We start from the raw sequence: 19,173 nt of genomic DNA, 5'->3' as shown, positions 1-19,173 counted from the left end.
GTATGTTAAGCACTTGCCTTCCTTCTAAGAGTCTGGAATTTTGATAGGTGTTAGGCAGAGGGTGCCTATATGACTAGTCCCAACACAAAGCCCAAGCACTGAGTTTCTGATGAGTGTTTCTGGTAGACAACATTTTACCCACATCCTCTGAACCTGTTGCTGGAGGAATTAAGCATATCCTTTGTTGACTCCACTGGGAGGACTCTTGGAACCTTGTTTGTACCTGGTTTCCTCCAGACTTTGTCCCATGCACCTTTCCTTTTGCTGATTTTGCTTTGTGTCCTTTTGCTGTACTAAATCATGCTGTCTGTATAAAATTAGCCAGGCGCGGTGGCTCATGCCTGTAATCCCAGCATTTTGGGAGGCTATGTCTAGCCGATCACTTGAGGTCAGGAGTTTGAGGGCAGCCTGACCAACATGGTGAAACCCTGTCTCTACTAAAAATAGAAAAATTAGCTAGGAGTGGCGGCATGTGCCTGTAGTCCCAGCTACTTGGGAGGCTGAGGCAGGAGGATCGTTTGAACCCGGGAGGCGGAGGTTGCAGTGAGCCGAGATCGTGCCATTGCACTCCAGCCTGGGTGACAGAGCAAAGCTCCGTCTAAAAAAATAAATAAATATACTGAGCCCTGTGAGTACTCCTAGTGAAATGAATCACCTAAGTGGAGGTGACGTTGAGGATCTTAAACTGTTGGGAAGTTTAGAGTAAATATAAATTGCAGTCCCTGCTCTCATAAACTTGTATTCTAGGTCAGCTACATCAGACATATACATGTGATACATTTAAATAACAATACAAGATAGTAAGTGATTAAAGGTTAAGATGAATGACCCTAAAGTCTGAAGAAGTTCAGGCTGAGCACGGTGGCTCACACCCATAATCTCAGCGTTTTGGGAGGCTGAGGCAGGAGGATCACTTGAGCTTAGGAGTTCTAGACCAGCCTCAGTAATGTCACGAGACCTCATCTCTACTAAAAACCAAAAAAAAAAAAAAAAAAAAAGTAGCCAGGCATGGTGGTGAGAGTCTCCAACTCTTGGGAGGCTGAGGTGGGAGGACTACTTGAACCCGGGAGGTAGAGTCTGCACTGAGTTGTGATTGCGCTACTGCACTCCAGCCTGGGTGACAGAGCGAGATCCTGTCTCAAATTTTTTTTTCTTTTTTTTTTTGAGACAGAGTCTTGCTCTGTCACCAGGCTGGAGTGCAGTGGCGCCATCTTGGCTCCCTGCAACCTCTGCCTCCTGGGTTCAAGCCACTCTCCTGCCTCAGCCTCCCAAGTAGTGGGTATCTTTCAAACAGTATTGAACCAAGAATAAATTTTTAAGCAAAGCCTCAAAGGAAAAGCCTGTATGGGAGGGCTGGGGAACATCATACAAACGGAAACATTAATGAAGACAGTAAGTGGAGAAACGGGTATCTGACAAGATAGACGGTCTCAGAATAAGAGTCTTTCCCAAAACACTGCAGTTGCTAGCAACCACCTTTGAAAACAGGCAACTCCTTTTATGTGTCCCAACATTTACCTGGTGTTCTACTCTGCTTTTCATGCGTGCTGGAGTCCAGTATAGATTTTTTTTTTTTTTTTTTGAGATGGAGTTTCACTTATTTTGCCCAGGCTGAGTGCAATGGCGCAGTCTCAGCTCACCACAACCTCTGCCTCCCAGGCTCAAGCAATTCTCCTGCCTCAGTCTCCTGAGTAGCTGGGATTAGAGGCATGTGCTACCACGCCTGGCTAATTTTGTATTTTTAGTAGAGATGGGGTTTCTCCATGTTGGTCAGGCTGGTCTCCAACTCTCGACCTCAGGTGATCCGCCTACCTCAGCCTCCCAAAGTGCTGGGATTACAGGTGTGAGCCACTGCGCCCGGCCCACTACAGATATTCATGCGTGCTGGAGTCCACTATAAATACAGATATGTAAGATTATATTTATATACCTAAATATTTTATTTAGAAGGCCGACTGAATACACCCTCTGGTAATCTAGATTGCCATTCTAGGGCATTCATTTAAAGTTTCATATTAACTGACTCTGCTGTGTTTCCTTGGCATTATAGCTAATCAAGTTGAGCAGGTCAGGTAACAATTTATACTTACACCTACTATTTCAAAACCACGAGCTCATTCACATTTTCACTGAAGTAACAAATCCTCCATAAACTTGGAAATCTCAAACTGGTGACTCGGAGTTTTGTTTTTGTTTTTTATTTTGTTTATTTTCCAGATGGAGTCTTGCTATCTTGCCCAGGCTGGAGTGCAATGGCATGATCTCGGATCACTGCAACCTCCACCTTTCAGGTTCAAGTGATCCTCCTGCCTCAATCTTCCGAGTAACTGGGACTCCAGGCATGAGCCGCTGCGCCTGGCCTGGTTTGTTTGTTTTTAAATTTTGAGGCCAGGTGCGGTGGCCCATATCTGTGATTCCAGCACTTTGGGAGACCAAGGCAGGCCGATTACTTGAGGTCAGGAGTTCAAGACCAGCCAGGCCAACCTGGTAAAACCACGTCGCTACTAAAAACACAAAAATTAGGCCAGGCACGGTGGCTCACGTCTATAATCCCAGCACTTTGGGAGGCCAAGGCGAGTGGATCACCTGAGGTCAGGAGTTTGAGACCAGTCTGGCCAACATGGCGAAACCCCGTCTCTATTAAAAATACAAAAATTAGCTGGATGTGGTGGCAGGCACCTGTAATCCCAGCTACTGGGGAGGCTGAGGCAGGAGAATCACTTGAACCCGGGAGGCAGAGGTTGCAGTGAGCCGAGATCTTGCCATCGCCCTCCAGCCTGGGCAATAAGAGCGAGACTCCCATCTCAAAAAATAAATAAATAAATAAAAATACAAAAAGTAGCCAGGCTTTGTGGCAGGCACCTGTAGTCCCAGCTACTTAGGAGGCTGAGGCAGGAGAATTGCTTGAACCCAGGAGGCGGAGGTTGTAGTGAGCCAAGATTGTGCCACTGCGCTCCAGCCTGGGTGACAGAGCAAGACTCCTTCTCAAAAATAAATAAATAAATAAATAAATAAATAAATAAATAAATAAAATTTTGAGCTGGCCATGGAAGCTGAGGCAGGAGGATCCCTTGAGCCTAGGAGTTTGAGACCCCATTGAGCTATAATTCTGTTACCACACTTCAGCCTGGCTGACAGAGCGAGACTGTGTATCTAAAAAGAATGAAATAACAATGATTTTTAAGCCAATAACTCTTACACAATAGATTTCACATAAAAATTTAGAATTCTGGTTTCTGGTTTCTCTTGAAAAACTTAAAAAATCTGGCAATGTTAAGCTTCACATTCCTGAAAGGCAAAAATTAGTGGGAGCTAGCTGGGTGCTGTGGCTCATGCCTGTAATCCCAGTGCTTTGGGAGGCTAGGGTAAGTGGATTGGTTGAGCCCAGGAGTTTGAGATCAGCCTGGCCAACGCAGTAAAACCCCATCTTTACAAAAAATACAAAAATTAGCTGGGCTATAGTGGTGTGCACTTGTGGTCCCAGCTACTCAGGAGGCGGAGGCAGGAGGGCCACTTGAGCCCTGGAGGTTGAGGGTGCAGTGAGCCATGATTGTGCCACTGTACTCCAGCCTGGACGACAGAGAGGCCTTGTCTCAAAAAGAAAATAAAATCAGCTCAGTGGGAGCTGAGTAACAGCTGTCCTGTTCAATTGCAGGATGCAACTCTTTAGCTTCTCATAGTTTCCATCATTCACATCACACATGCATTTTTGCATGCCATGCAACCCATGCATGGAACCCATATATGTTATATGCCTGACCACTATTGCTATTGGAAGTTTTGGCCACTGCATTAAACTATAAACTCCATCTTATTCCCCATTATAATCCTGACACCCCATTCATTGCTTGATACATTGTCTGTTTCTTAATATCTATTCATTGAACAAATGAATAATATGTGCCACATTGTGGACTCAATTCAGGGAGATGATTTAATAGTTCAGAATTATGTTTTTCCTTATTAATACAGAGATTGGATAACAATTGTTACTTGTCTCATCCCTCCCCTCCAAACATATCTTTCAATTTGCTTTTCTTATTTTAGGTTTTCTGCCTTTTTCAAAATTAGCCATTTCCTCACTGGACTCTACATGTGCCAATTTTTTTTTTTTTTTTTACTGATTTTTTTAGTTGAAAAGAGGTCCTTAATATCTGTCATTGGTCCATACTTCAAACCTAGAATCTCTCAAATTGAAGGTTTGAAGAGTTCCTTAGAAGGCAAGTGGGGCCGAAATATCCAAAAAAAACTATTTGATGGTAGGCAATGTGGTACATAAATATGGGTTAAAGTGATAAAGTGACTGAATGTCCTGGATTAGTTAGCACAGTACCCAGCTCCTTCTTTTTGTCCTGGTGAAACTGGCTCAGATTCCATTCAAGATTAAGTGTTCTGAAAGTTCTTACAATCTGAAAACTGGGAGACTCTCACGCTAGGTGGAATGGCTAGCCGGGTTGGGATCTCATCTAGGCACATTATAAGGCCAGGGTAATACCAAGGCACTATATTTTTTTTTCTTTCTTTACTTTTCTCTTTTTTTTAAGAGACAGGGTCTCATTATGTTACCCAGGCTGGATTCCAATTCCTGAGCTCAAGTAATCCTCCTGAGTAGCTGGGACATCAGGTGTGCACCACTGTGTCTGAAGGCACTGTTTTTTCTTTTTTGACACAAATTTAGGAAGATGTTAATTCACAACAGTCTTCAGACTGAGATATAATTCCAAGGGGCAGAAGATGTGAGTTTAGAGCACTAAAACATGAGATTCCAGTAGAGTTAGAAATCTGAACTGGCATTACAGGTGTAAGAGAGAAAAACAAAATTTATTGAGCTCTGTCATGTTGCAGGCATCATGCTGGAGGCTTTAGATGTACTCTTTCATTTTGTACTGTTTTGTTTTTTTTTATTTGAGACGGAGTCTCGCTCTGTCGCCCAGGCTGGAGTGTAGTGGTGCGATCTCGGCTCACTGCAAGCTCCGCCTCCCGGGTTCATGCCATTCTCCTGCCTCAGCCTCCCGAGTAGCTGGGACTACAAGTGCCTGCCACCATGCCTGGCTGATTTTTTTTGCATTTTTGGTAGAGATGGATTTACACCGTGTTAGCCAGGATGGTCTTGATCTCCTGACCTCGTGATCTGCCCGCCTTGGCCTCCCAAAGTGCTGGGATTACCGGCGTGAGCCACTGCGCCTGGCCTCATTTCGTAATTTTTACAGAGGAATTAACTAGAATAGCAACCCCAGTCCTACTAACTCTAAAATCCCATATTTTTACCGTACAAAAAAAGAGCAAAAGTGCAGAAAAGCACAGTCAACATTAAGTACAACCAGATAGCAGAGACTCAGTAAATGGGAGGCTGGAGGCCTAAAACCCAACATGATGCACATGAATGAAAGATCACTTGTGCTTCAGGGGCTAAAGATATATTTATTTCTTAATTAAAATAGAAACAGACTATATAAAAATATTATTCTTGAGATCCTAGATTTTTACCTTAAATTACTGAAGTAGTATGTGTAATTAACTAATATGTGATGTTGGGCAAATAACAGACTTGTAGAGCCCCAAATTCTTTATTTAAAAAAACTGAGGCCAAACGAGGTGGCTCACACATGTAACCCCAGCACTGTGGGAGGCCAAAGTAGGCAGATTGAGCTTGAGCTTAGGAGTTTGAGACCAGAATGGGCAACATGGTGAGACCTCATCTCTAAACAAAATACAAAAATTAGCCAGACATGGTGGTGTGCACCTGTGTTCCTAGCTACTCAGGAGGCTGAGGTGGAAGGATAACTTGAGTCTGAGAGGTTGAGGCTGCAGTGAGCCGTGATCTTGCCATTGCACTGTATACTCTGGTCTGGGTGACAGAGCGAGACTGTCTCGGAGTGGGGTGGGGAAAGAGATGATAATGCTTAACTCAAGTAGCAATATTTTAACAAGGCACTAAAAGTTCTTCTGCTTAGTTCAGAATACAGGTTCAATAAATGTTAGCAAGTAGTAGTAGTAACCATCATCACTGTCACTGCTGTTCTCTCCTTAAACTTAAGCATGTTTTTTGTTTTTTTGAGACTCAGTCTTGCTCTGTTGCCCAGGCTGAAATACAGTGGCGTGATCTTGGCTCACTCCAACCTCTGCTTCCCAGGTTCAACTGATTCTCCTGCCTCAGCCTCCCATGTAGCTGGGACCACAGATACGTGCCACAACCATGCCCAGATAATTTTTTGTATTTTTGGTAGAGGTGGGGTTTCACCATGTCGGCCAGGCTGGTCTTGAACTCCTGACCTCAAATGATCCACCTGTCTTGTCTTCCCAAAGTGCTGGGATTACAGGTGTGAGCCACAGCATCCAGCCTTAAGCGTGTTAATTAAGGTTTTTATAATTCATCAAATGGTTGGGAAATGCTTTTTTTTTTTTTTTTTTTTTTTTGAGACGGAGTCTCACTCTGTCACCCAGGCTGGAGTGCAGTGGCCGGATCTCGGCTCACTGCAAGCTCTGCCTCCCGGGTTTACGCCATTCTCCTGCCTCAGCCTCCCAAGTAGCTGGGACTACAGGCGCCCGCTACATCGCCGGCTAGTTTTTTTGTATTTTTTAGTAGAGACGGGGTTTCACCGTGTTAGCCAGGATGGTCTCAATCTCCTGACCTCGTGATCCGCCCGCCTGGGCCTCCCAAAGTGCTGGGATTACAGGCTTGAGCCACCGCGCCCGGCCGGAAAATGCTATCTTAAATGAGATGCTTAAGCTGCCATCTGAACATGAGGTAAAAGGAAATTCTACACGTAATCACTGTGATAAATTGCTTGCAAAGATGGCCATAACAATTCTTCCTATCCTTATATATATGCCCCTTTGCAATCTGAGTTTGCTACTTCTCTATCAAGATGTGGAGTTTGTTTTCCTATATTTTGCACTGGAGTTGGCCTTGTGACTTGCTTTGACAATAGAATGTAGTACAAATGACACTGTGCAACTCTGGATTTTAGGTTTTGAGAGATCTTACAGCTTCCACTCACACTCTCTTGGAAACCAGATGCAATGTAAAGAAGTCAGGGCTGTCCTGCTAGAGACATATGTCCCAGCTGATAGCCACAACCAATCTCTGAACATACAAATGAGGCTAGCTAGGTCATACAGCCATTCAGTCAAGCCATCAGATGACTGCATCCACATGAATGGTCCACAGCAAGGCCATCAGAAGAACCATCCAGCTGAACTTACCCCAAATTGCTGAGCCACAAAGTTGTGAGTAAATAAATGTCTGCTATCTTAAGCCAGTGAGTTTTGGAGTGGTATATTATATAGCATCAGAAATCTAACACAATCATTATGTTTGAATTGTTTTTCAAATTACTCATATTTATTAAATGAGTACCATAAGCAAGGTGTCAGGCTAGATGCAAAAAGTGAGGCAAAATGTATAAAATGTGACCACTGCCTTCCATAAGTTTATAATCTATATCAAGAGGTGATGAAGTGTTTAAATAAGCATCACTCAGGGCAATATAGTATAAGAGCCATAGAGTAACACAACCATATTGTCATAACAACTGAAAAACAAGATCATTTCTGCTGGAGGTGATAATGGAATAATTTACGAAGAATGTAACATTAGAGTTGGACGCGGTGGCTCACGCCTGTAATCCCAGCACTTTGGGAGGCCGAGACAGGTGGATCACGAGGTCAGGAGTTCGAGACCATCCTGGTTAACATGGTGAAACTCATCTCTACTAAAAATACAAGAAATTAGCCAGGTGTGGTGGCATGTGCCTGTAGTCCCAGCTACTCAGGAGGCTGAGGCAGGAGAATGGCATGAACCCGGGAGGTGGAGGTTGCAGTGAGCCAAGATCGCGCCAAGGCACTCCAGCCTGGGTGACAGAGTGAGACTGTCTCAGAAAAAAAAAAAAAGGATATAACATTAGAGGTAAGTCTTGAAGGACTTCAACAGTGGAAGTAGCAGAAGAGGCCATTCTAAGTGAATGAAAAATGACAGGAGAGTAATTGTAGTCCTGGAAAAGAGCGAAGTTGGTACAGACCAATAGTCTATATTAGCCAGATTATAGTGAAAATGTAGAGGAAATGTTGGAGAACCATTCTTTATTCAAAAACTGTCTTCCTCATGGCCAAGCATAGTGGCTCATGCCTGTAATCCCAGCATTTTGGGAGGTCAAGGTGAGTGGATCACTTGAGCTCAGGAATTCAAGACCATCTGGGGTAACATGGTGAGACTTCATCTCAACTAAAAAAAAAAAAAAAAAAAAAAAATTTGGATGGGTGCCATGGCTCACGCCTGTAATCCCAGCACTTTGTAAGGCCGAGGCGGGCGGATCACGAGGTCAGGAGATCAAGCCCTTCCTGGACAACATGGAGAAACCCCATCTCTATTAAAAATAAAAAATTAGCTGGGCATGGTGGCACATGCCTGTAATCCCAGCTACTCAGGAGGCTGAGGCAGGAGAATCGCTTGATCCAGGGAGTCAGAGGTCGCGGTGAGCCGAGATGGCGCCACTGTACTCCAGTCTGGCGACAGAGCGAGACTCCATCTCAAAAAACAAATAAATTTTTAAAAAAGTAGCCCTGCATGGTGGTGCATGCCTGTAGTCCCAGTTACTCAGGAGGCTGAGGCAGGAGGATGGTTTGAGCAAGGAGACCAAGGCCGCAGTGAGCAATGATGGCGCCACTGTACTCCAGCTTGGGTGACAGAGTAAGACCCTGTCTCAAAAACAAAAACAAAAAAGCAACAAATCTCCTTGTTAGTATTATGGTGAGTAAAAAATAAAATAACATAAAAATAGAAATAAACTGAACATGGTGGTTCATGCCTTTAATCCTAGCAAATTAGAAGGCTGAAGTGGGAGGATTGCTTGAGGGCTGGAGTTCAAAACTGGCTTGGGCAACATGGTGAGAGAGACCTTGTCTCTACAAAAGAAGCTTTAAAATAAAAAAGAAATAATTTAAAAATATATTTAAAGAAAACAAAAAATAAAAAACGAGCAAGTATCAACTTGATTCCAGGCACTGCTTAGGGAACACAGATGTAAATGCAACCAGTCTGACGCCAGGACCATTTAACCGTTCTACTATTGGGCCCTATCTTGGCTAAGTTAAAAAGTTAGTTACTTTCTTTAGTGATAAAGACTGTAGGGATAACAGGAAAGATAGTTACTTAAGAAGAAAAACTGGCACCAAACTAAATATCCATCAATAGTTGAACAGTAAAATAGGTTGTGGTAAATTCATATAATGGAATACTATATAGCAGTGGAAATGTACCACAGTTACAGAAATCAACAGGGAGGAATTTCAACACTTAATTACTGAGCAGGTAGCCAGGCACAGTGGCTCTTGCCTGTAATCCCAGCACTTTGGGAGACCAAGACAGGAGGACTGCTTGAGCCCAGGGGTTTGAGACCAACTTGGGCAACATAGTGAGACTCCATCTCTATTTTCTTAAAATAAAATAAATGAAATTTTAAAAATTTTGAGGAGGGAAAGCAAACAAGGGATACTTGAAATATGATTACATTTCCATAAAGTCAAAGTGAGGCAAAATCATACAACACATTATTTAGAAATACATAAATACACTGCAAACTAAAATGAGGCACGAGAATGATTAATATAAAATTCAGGATAGTGGCTTCCTCTAGAGGGAGAGACAAGACATTAAGATTAGAGAAGGAGCTCACAGAGTGCTTCTAGGAGTTGGTTACATTCATTTTTCTTAAACGGAATGCTGCTTATTATTTTTCTTTAAACTGTACATTTAAATAATACACTTCTTGTTTACATGATATATGTATAAATGTAATTTTTTTTTTCTTTTTTTGAGACGGAGTTTCGCTCTTGTTGCCCAGGCTGGAGTGCAATGGCGCAATCTCAGTTCACCGCAACCTCCGCTTCCCGGGTTCAAGTGCTTCTCCTGCCTCAGCCTCCCAAGTAGCTGGGATTACAGGCATGCGCCATCATGCCCGGTTAATTTTGTATTTTTAACAGAGACGGGGTTTCTCCATGTTGGTCAGGCTGGTCTCGAACTCCCGACCTCAGGTGATCCGCCTGCCTCGGCCTCCCAAAGTGTTGGGATTACAGGTGTGAGCCACCGCGCCAGGCCCTGAATCAGATTTAAAAGAGGGCATTTCATTAAAAATTTTTTTGTTGTTGTTTGCTTTTGAGACAGAGTCTTGCTCTGTCGCCCAGGCTGCAGTGTACTGGCATGATCTCCGTTCACTGCAGCCTCCCAGGTTCAAGTGACTGTCCTCCCTCAGCCTCTCAGTAGTTGGGATTACAGGAATGCACTGCCACCACAGGAATGCACCGAACTTTCATATTTTTAGTATAGAGGGGGTTTTGCCATGTTGGCCAGGCTAGTCTTGAACTCCCGACCTCAGGTGATCCGCCTGCCTGGGCTCCCAAAGTGCTGGGATTACGGGCGTGAGCCACCGCACCCGGCTGAAAGAGGGCATTTCAGAATGAGGATCTAGCATAAGCACAGAGAAGGGGGAGCAATAAGAGGGAAACAGGGAGTAGGTCATTTTTGCAATAGCCTGTGATATTTGTAGGGCAGTATTGGTGGGGAATAATTAAGTAAAATTGGCTGGTGCTGTGGCTCATGCCTGTAATCCCAGCACTTTGGGAGGCCTGCCAGGAATTCAAGACCAACCTGGGCAACATAGCAAGACTCTGTCTCAACAAAAAGGTTAAAAAATTAGCTGGGGGCACGATGTGGGGGCTCATGCCTGTAATCCCAGCACTTTGGAAGGCCGAGTCAGGTGGATTGCTTGAGCCCAGGAGTGGAGACCAGCCTGGGCAACATGGTGAAACCCTGGCTCTACAAAGAATACAAAAATTAGTCGGGCACAGTGGCATGTGCCTGTGGTCCCAGCTACTCAGGAGGCTAAGGTGGAAGGGTCACCTGAGCCAGGGAGGTGGAGGTTGCAGTGAGTCATGTGGTTTGTGCCACTGCACTCCAGCCTGGGCAACAGAGTGAGACCCTGTCTCAAACAATAAAAAAATAAAGCTGTGGCGGAATGTGGAGATTCTTGGAAGCTGGAAGCTCCCAAGTGGTATTTGTAAACCTCACGTTGTAAATAACGGAGTCTTTGTGTCAGTTAGGCTTCCTTAGTTTTAGGAAACAAGAAATAATTATGGCTAACTCAAGTAAAAAGAGAAAGAGAAGAGAAAAAAAGATGTGGAGATAGAGAGGGAGAGAGAGGAAAAGACGAAAGGAAGGAAGGGGGAAAGGAGAGAGGAGAGAGAAAGAGAGAAACAGACTGATTAGTGTATTGGATAGGTTACATAACCAAGTGACCAGTCAGGAACCCAGCAGCTCTGGGGAGCTCAATGTGATGCATTGACAAACACGCTCTTAAGAGCACTCGATTCCTGCTACCTTCTATTCGGTGGGTCTCCAGCCAAGATTCCAGGTCCCAGGAGAGTCTGACTGACCTAGTGTTTGTTTCCACCTTTGTGGCCTGGGTTCTGTGCTTGCAGCTCATTAGAATACAGGGAGCAGAGACAAGCAGGTAGTTTCCCAAAGGAAGGGATGCTGAGTAGATTTTTAATTGTTTTTTAAGTATGGATTCTTCAGTAAACTATGCAACGGTTACTATGCAAAACCTAAGATTTCCCTTATTCAAATAAATTATCTTCCATATTAGACATCTAAATATGCACTAATTTAGTTAAACCCTTGGGTTCGTTGATCTCATCACACTGAGCTAACATTCTTGTTGCTGTTGTTTACAGTGACTTGAAGTTTCTATCTTCACAATTGCTTTCCTCTCAAATAATTCCCAGATTTTAAATTTTTATTTTATTTTTTTCTGGAGACGGAGTCTCGCTCTGTCGCCCAGGCTGGAGCGCACTGGCGCGATCTCAGCTCACTTGCGCCTCTGCCTCCCGAGTTCAAGCGATTCTCCGGCCTCAGCCTTCCAACTAGCTGGGACTACAGGCGCGCGCCCCCACGCCCGGCTAATTTATTTCCCAGATTGATACCCATTGCTTCTGAGATGTATCCTTTGGAGAAGACTAAGGTCGCCTGGCAGAAAAAGATGAAAGAAACTAGGAAAATTATGACACTGAGAGAGGAGACTCGCGAACCAGCAAAGCGACCCCAATCCGCAATTCCCCCTTCGGTGGATCGATTACCAAGGCTTCCTGGCAGGCGCTCTCCAGGGCTGCCGACGTGAGCCGAACTGCACATTGGGAACTGTAGTTGAGCGGGGAAGGCCGAGAGGAGGGCGCCGCACACGCGTACAAGAGCCCCGGTCAACAAAGACGCGCCGTGCGCGCGCGCCCCGGAGAAAAACACGGGAAGACGTGCGCGTGCGCGGCCGCCGCTGGGAGCCACCAGGCGGCGGAGAGGACAGTGGCAGGAAGGGAGGGGCCCGAGCCACCGACTGCAGGAGGAGAAGGGGTTGTGCTCCTGGCCGAGGAAGGAGAAAGGGGCGGGGCCGGCGGGCAGCGCGCGGCGGTGCGGAGCCCCTGAGACCGGCGGGCACACGGGGGTCTGTGGCCCTCGCCGTCGCAGTGGCCGCCGCCGTCGCTTGGTTCCCATCGGTCTGCGGGAGGCGGGTTATGGCGGCGGCGGCAGTGAGAGCTGTGAATGAATTCTCCGGGTGGACGAGGGAAGAAGAAAGGCTCCGGCGGCGCCAGCAACCCGGTGCCTCCCAGGCCTCCGCCCCCTTGCCTGGCCTCCGCCCCTCCCGCCGCCGGGCCGGCCCCTCCGCCGGAGTCGCCGCATAAGCGGAACCTGTACTATTTCTCCTACCCGCTGTTTGTAGGCTTCGCGCTGCTGCGTTTGGTCGCCTTCCACCTGGGGCTCCTCTTCGTGTGGCTCTGCCAGCGCTTCTCCCGCGCCCTCATGGCAGCCAAGAGGAGCTCCGGGGCCGCGCCAGCACCGGCCTCGGCCCCGGCGCCGGTGCCGGGCGGCGAGGCCGAGCGCGTCCGAGTCTTCCACAAACAGGCCTTCGAGTACATCTCCATTGCCCTGCGCATCGATGAGGATGAGAAAGGTAACTAGGGGGCTGGGGGAGGGGGCGGCGACGCCGGGAAGAAGGCGGTGGGGTCGCCGGGGGAGGGCAACACCTGCGTCCCTTTCCAGCGGGAGGGGACGGTGCACCCCCGGAATTGATATGCCCTGGGAGACTGCGTTCCCGTAGGTCGGAGCCTGTATCTTCTAGTATTCTCAAAACCTCTCCCCTTTCAGGGCACCCTGGCTGTCGACTTTGTTTCAGACACCAGCCTTCCCCCACACTTGTACATGACCCAAGTCACTGTGAGACACCCAGACGTGCAGATGACAGTGACAGTTGTCCTAGAGTGACCACACCGATCCTTTCTAGCACTGTGAACAGTGTGCGGCTTCCTCTGAGCCAAGATTTCCAAAAGGTTTTGATATTGAAGAAGCAGTGCCTTGTTACTGGCTTTTAATGAAAGCAGAGTACTGTAGTGTCAGAAAAAAAGAACAAATGGTGACAATTTTGAAAGAAATAGCTGCGTATAACTGCGGTTGAATTTGCATCATTTTAATCAAGATAATCATTTTATCAGTACAACGATTCCTCAATACTTTTTCAATGAAGTTATATTTAGCATAAAACTTTCCCCCTGGTTGCTTTGATTTTAATTAAAGCAGTATTCCAAAGTAGCCTTTAATTTCCAAGTTGAAATGTTTGAAGAATGAATTGCATAAACTTAAACATACCACTTTACAATAAAACCTAAAACAAATATGTATCTGAATGAAAGTAAGGATACTACATCTTTCGGTTTTCTTTTAAGCTAACCTTTTTTTTTTTTTTTTTTTTTTTTTTTTTTTTTTTTTTTTTTTTGAGACGGAGTCTTTCCCTGTCGCCCAGGCTGTAGTGCAATGGTGCAGTCTCGGCTCACTGCAACCTCCGACTCCCTGGTTCAAGGGATTCTCCTGCCTCAGCCTCCCGAGTAGCTGGGATTACAGGCACGCACCACCACGCCCGGCTAATTTTTGTATTTTTAGTAGAGTCGGGATTTCACCATGTTGGCTAGGATGGTCTCCATCTCTTGACCTCGTGATCCGCTCGCCTCGGCCTCCCAAAGTACTGATATTACAGGCATGAGCCACCGCACCTGGCGTTAAGCTACCTTTTTTTGTATATGTGCCAGGCATTGTGCCGTTAGCTTTGCATGTGTTATCTTTTCTCCTTTTTTAAAAAACAACCATCCCAGACCATGAAAGGTGTTATTTAATCCTCACAATAACCCTGTGAGATGAAGGTATTATTGGTATCAGCATTTTAGAGACGAAGAAAATGAGGCTCAAAAGATAAAGCAGATCATTCCAAACCTATGCTAATAGTTTTTTTTTTTTTTTTTTTTTTTTTGAGACGGAGTCTCGCTCTGTCGCCCAGGCTGGAGTGCAGTGGCCGGATCTCAGCTCACTGCAAGCTCCGCCTCCCGGGTTCACGCCATTCTCCCGCCTCAGCCTCCCGAGTAACTGGGACTACAGGCGCCCGCCACCTCACCCGGCTAGTTTTTTGTATTTTTTAGTAGAGACGGGGTTTCACCGTGTTAGCCAGGATGGTCTCGATCTCCTGACCTCGTGATCCACCCTTCTCGGCCTCCCAAAGTGCTGGGATTACAGGCTTGAGCCACCGCGCCCAGCCGAAACCTATGCTAATAGTTAATGAAATTTTTTTTATGGAAAATAAGTGAAATTAGGAGAAGTCTAACTTTTACAATTCTCCCCTTTTATCCTTACATCCAGTATGCTGAGATCTTGCTTCTCCTTCTGCCAAAAAACCCACTTTTCTACCACACCTCAATTAGATACTCACTTGCATTGTCCATTAATGAAAACAGGAGCAATCTGCACTTCATTCATAGTGTCTCTCTCTACTACCAACTCCAAAAACTGTTCTAGAATTTCAGTCTTATTGAAACCTATTTCCTTTGTGGGGCCTCGGAGTGGGAAGTAGGATATAGGGAAAGAGGCAGGTATTCATTGTTTTGGACAGTAATGAAAGTGATGGTTAAGAGAGGTCAAGGAGGGAGTTAACATTTAAGAATACTATGTGTTTGTGGAAGGAAATTTTTTGTTAACTGCTCCATTCTTTTTTTTTTTTTTTTTGAGACAGAGTCTCGCTGTGTCACCCAGACTGGAGTGCAGTGGCGTGATCTCGGCTTACTGCAACCTCTGCCTCCCAGATGCAAGCGATTCTCCTGCCTCAGTCTCCCGAGTAGCTGGAACCACAGGTGCACCCTACCACGGCTGGCTAATTTTTTGTATTTTTAGTGGAGATGGTATTTCACCATGTTGGCCAGACTGGTAACGAACTCCTGACCTCAGGTGATCTGCCTGCCTCAACCTCCCAAGTGCTTGGATTACAAGTGTCAGCCACTGTGCCTGCCCAGCAAGCTCCATTCTTTATCACCTCTTAAGAACATCCAGGATCCCTTGGGGAGAATGAAAACAGTTGCAAAGTTTTAGAATAGAGGAGCATGTTTAAGAGTAGATCATATTTTGGGCTGGGCGCGGTGGCTCCCGCCTGTAATCCCAACACTTTGGGAGGCCAAGGCGGGTGGATCACGAGGTCAAGAGTTCGAGACCATCCTGACCAACATGGTGAAATCCCATCTCTACTAACAATACAAAAATTAGCCGGGCATGGTGACACATGCCTGTAGTCCCAGCTACTCGGGAGGCTGAGGTGGGAGAATTGCTTGAACCTGGAAGGCAGAGGTTGCAGTGAGCCGAGATCGTGCCACTACACTCCAGCCTGGGTGGCAGAGCAAGACTCCGTCTTGAAAAACAAGAATAGATCATTTTTTGCTGGGCACGGTGGCTCATGCCTGTAATTCCAGCACTTTGGGAGGCCGAAGTGGGTGGATCACTTGAGGCCAGGAGTTAGAGACCAGCCTGGGCAACATAGTGAAACCCTGTCTTTATGAAAAATACAAAAACTAGCTGGGCGCAGTGGCACATGCGTGTAGTCCCAGCCACTTGGGGGGCTGAGGTAGGAGGATCACTTGAGCTCAGGTTGTTCCGGGTACAATGAGCTGAGATTGTGCAACTGCACTCCGAACTGGGTTGACAGAGTGAGACTCTGTCTCCAAAAAAAAAAAAACTTGTTATTTTGTTTTTTTGTTCGTGTGTGTGTGTGTGTGTGTGTGTTTTAATTGAGACGGAGTCTCACTCTGTTGCCTAGGCTGGAGTACAGTGGCGTGATCTCGGCTCACTGCAAGCTCCGCCTCCCGAGTTCACGCCATTCTCCTGCCTCGGCCTCCCGAGTCGCTGGGACTACAGGTGCCTGCCACCATGCCCAGCTAATTTTTTGTATTTTTTTAGTAGATATGGGGTTTCACCGTGTTAGCCAGGATGGTCTTGATCTCCAGACCTCGTGATCTGCCCGCCTCGGCCTCCCAAAGTGCTGGGATTACAGGCGTGAGCCACCATGCTCAGCCATTGTTGTATTTAGGAAGAGAATGTCAGAACATGCAAGGAAATTTTATATATTTGTTTGTTTGTTTATTTATTTTTGAGACGGAGCCTCGCTCTGTTGCCCAGGCTGGAGTGCAATGGTATGATCTTGGCTCACTGCAACCTCTGCCTCCTGGATTCAGGCAATTCTCCTGCCTCAGCCTCTGGAGCAGCTGGGATTACAGGTGTACGCCACCACACCCAGCTAATTTTTTTTTTTTTTTTTTTTTTTTTTTTTTTTTGAGATGGAGTCTCGCTGTGTCACTCAGGCTGGAGTGCAGTGGTGCTATCTCGGCTCACTGCAAACTCCACCTCCTGGGTTCACACCATTCTCCTGCCTCAGCCTCCTGAGTAGCTGGGACTATAGGCGCCTGCCACCACGCCTGGCTAATTTTTTGTATTTTTTTTATAGAGACGGGGTTTCACGGTGTTAGCCAGGATGGTCTTGATCTCCCGACCTCGTGATCCACCCACCTCGGACTCCCAAAGTGCTGGGATTACAGGCATGAGCCACCGTGCCCTGCCAATTTTTGTATTTTTAATAGAGACAGAGTTCCACCATGTTGGCCAGGCTGGTTTTGAACTCCTGACCTCAAGTGAACCTCCCTCCCTGGCCTGCCAAAGTGCTGGGATTACAGGCGTGAGCCGCTGTGCCCGGCTACAAGGATATTTTAGTTAACACTGTTGGTTGATGGGAGTTGGGAGGTAGGATAAAAGGAGAAATTAAGGAAAACCTAGGCATGAAAAATAAAAGACCCTGAGGTCTTAGATTTGAAGAAATAGCAGTTCCATGTGAGGAATAAGTGGAAGAAATAGAATTCAGACCTCAGGTTTCAGGCTGGTGACTTAAATCTTTGAGTATCACATGTATGAATATATCTATTATACTTAAATTCTCGTGAACATTTTTATTTTTCAGTTGGCTATATTAAATATTTAAAAATATTTAATTTGTTTTAGAGACAACGTTTCACTCTCTTACCCAAGCTGGAGTGGAATGTGATTATAGCTCACTGCAGCCTCAAGGCTCACTCCTAGGCTCAAGTGATCCTCCTTTTTTTTTTCTTTTTTTGCTAGAGGTAGGATCTTGTTATGTTGGCCAAGCTGGAGAAATTTCAACAATGTTTTCGGTGATCTGTGTAATGCATATTTCATACTCTTTCTACTGATAATGTTTCTGTTCACAACTTTTTCTTTGTATTTTGATTTCTAATGTGGACATCAGAATGGGCTGTTGATAGCTTTTTTGAGACAGTCTCGCTTCTTCACCCAGGCTGGAGTGCAGTGGCGCGATCTCAGCTCACTGCAACCTCCACCTCCCAGGTTCAAGTGATTCTCCTGCCTCAGCCTCCCCAGTAACTGGGATTACAGGCATGTGCCACCCCACACCCAGCCAATTTTTGTATTTTTAGTAGAGACGGCATTTCACCTTGTTGGCCAGGCTGTTCTCGAACTCCTGGCCTCAAGTGATCTGCCCGCCTCGGCCTCCCCAACTGCTAGAATTACAGGTGTGAGCCACCGCGCCCAGCCTGACAGGTCTTTAGTTTGATTTTAGTTCAACAACTGATGATATAATATGCCAAATTAAATTAGTTCAGACTGAAGCAGATTAGTTACAGATTCATTTTCCTTTAAAAATGAAGTAAAACTTTAGCCAGGTGTGGTGGTGGGTGTGCATAATCCCAGCTACTTGGGAGGGTGAGGCAGGCGAATCACTTGAACCCAGGAGGTGGAGGTTGCAGTGAGCTGAGATCTCACCATTGCACTCCTGCCTGGGTGAGAAGAGTGAGACTCCATCAAAAATTAAAGGCTGAGCGTTGTGGCTCAAGCTGGATGCAGTGGCCCATGCCTGTAATCCCAGCACTTTGGGAGGCCAAGGTGGGCGGATCACTTGAGGTCAGGAGTTTGCGACCAGCCTGGCCAACATATTAGTGAAACCCCATCTCTACTAAAAATACAAAAATTATCTGGGCATAGTGGTGCACGCCTGTAGTCCCAGGTACTTGGGATGCTGAGGCAGGACAATTGCTTGAACCCAGGAGGCGGAGGTTGCAGTGGGCCAAGATCATGCCACTGCACTGCAGTCTGGGCGACAGAGCAAGACTCCATCTCTCAAAAAAAAAAAAGAAAAATGAGTTTATAATTATTATGGTTCTTTTCTATCTTAAATCTTTTCTTTAGGAGATTGAACATTTTTGTACTTTAGTCTTAATCCAGTGGTTGAAAGAGAGTGCGCATTTGAAGCCTGCCTCTTGGCTGTCCTTGACAACTCAAACCTTAGTTCCAAGAGAATTTAATTCTTCGTCTTTCTCACTGCTTCAAAATATATATGATCAAATAGAAATGAGTTGAGTAGGCAGTCTCTTCAAAAGTTTCCTAACTCTGTGGTTAACTATTAAGGAGCTGGTAATATCATGCACTGCCATTCCCTTGGCAACATGACTTATCTTTTTTTTTTGATACGGAGTCTCTATCACTTCTTGGCCTTTTGGCTAAGATCAAGTGAGACGGAGTCTCGCTATGTCACCCAGGCTGGAGTGCAGTGGCGTGATCTCGTGTCACTGCAGGCTCCTCCTCCTAGGTTCACGCCATTCTCCTGCCTCAGCCTCCCGAGTAGCTGGGACTACGGGTGCCCGCCATCACGCCTGGCTAATTTTCTTTGTATTTTTTAGTGGAGACAGGGTTTCACCATGTTAGCCAGGACAGTCTTGATTTCCTGACCTCATGATCAA

The 19,173-nt window shown here is 45.9% G+C and overlaps 2 protein-coding genes across 5 annotated transcripts in view; one reads left to right on the top strand and one right to left on the bottom strand.

Annotated features, from left to right (window-relative positions):
* Positions 1–19,173, bottom strand: part of DPY30 (dpy-30 histone methyltransferase complex regulatory subunit) — a 937,477-nt gene that overhangs the window by 40,612 nt on the left and 877,692 nt on the right. The gene's annotated exons all lie outside the window — the stretch shown is intronic.
* SPAST (spastin) overlaps positions 12,323–19,173 on the top strand; it is an 89,823-nt gene continuing 82,972 nt past the window's right edge. For 2 of the 4 annotated variants that reach the window (XM_050754140.1, XM_050754139.1), the window contains exon 1: positions 12,323–12,998. In XM_050754140.1, coding sequence (XP_050610097.1) covers positions 12,590–12,998 — 409 coding nt within the window. In that variant the 5' untranslated portion in view covers positions 12,323–12,589. The remainder of the gene's footprint in view (positions 12,999–19,173) is intronic. The other 2 variants (XM_050754138.1, XM_050754137.1) reach the window with 1 other exon arrangement.

Source organism: Macaca thibetana, chromosome 13 (genome assembly GCF_024542745.1).
Source record: "Macaca thibetana thibetana isolate TM-01 chromosome 13, ASM2454274v1, whole genome shotgun sequence".
Taxonomy (NCBI): Eukaryota; Metazoa; Chordata; class Mammalia; order Primates; family Cercopithecidae; genus Macaca; species Macaca thibetana.
This window is presented reverse-complemented; position numbering and strand designations above follow the sequence as displayed.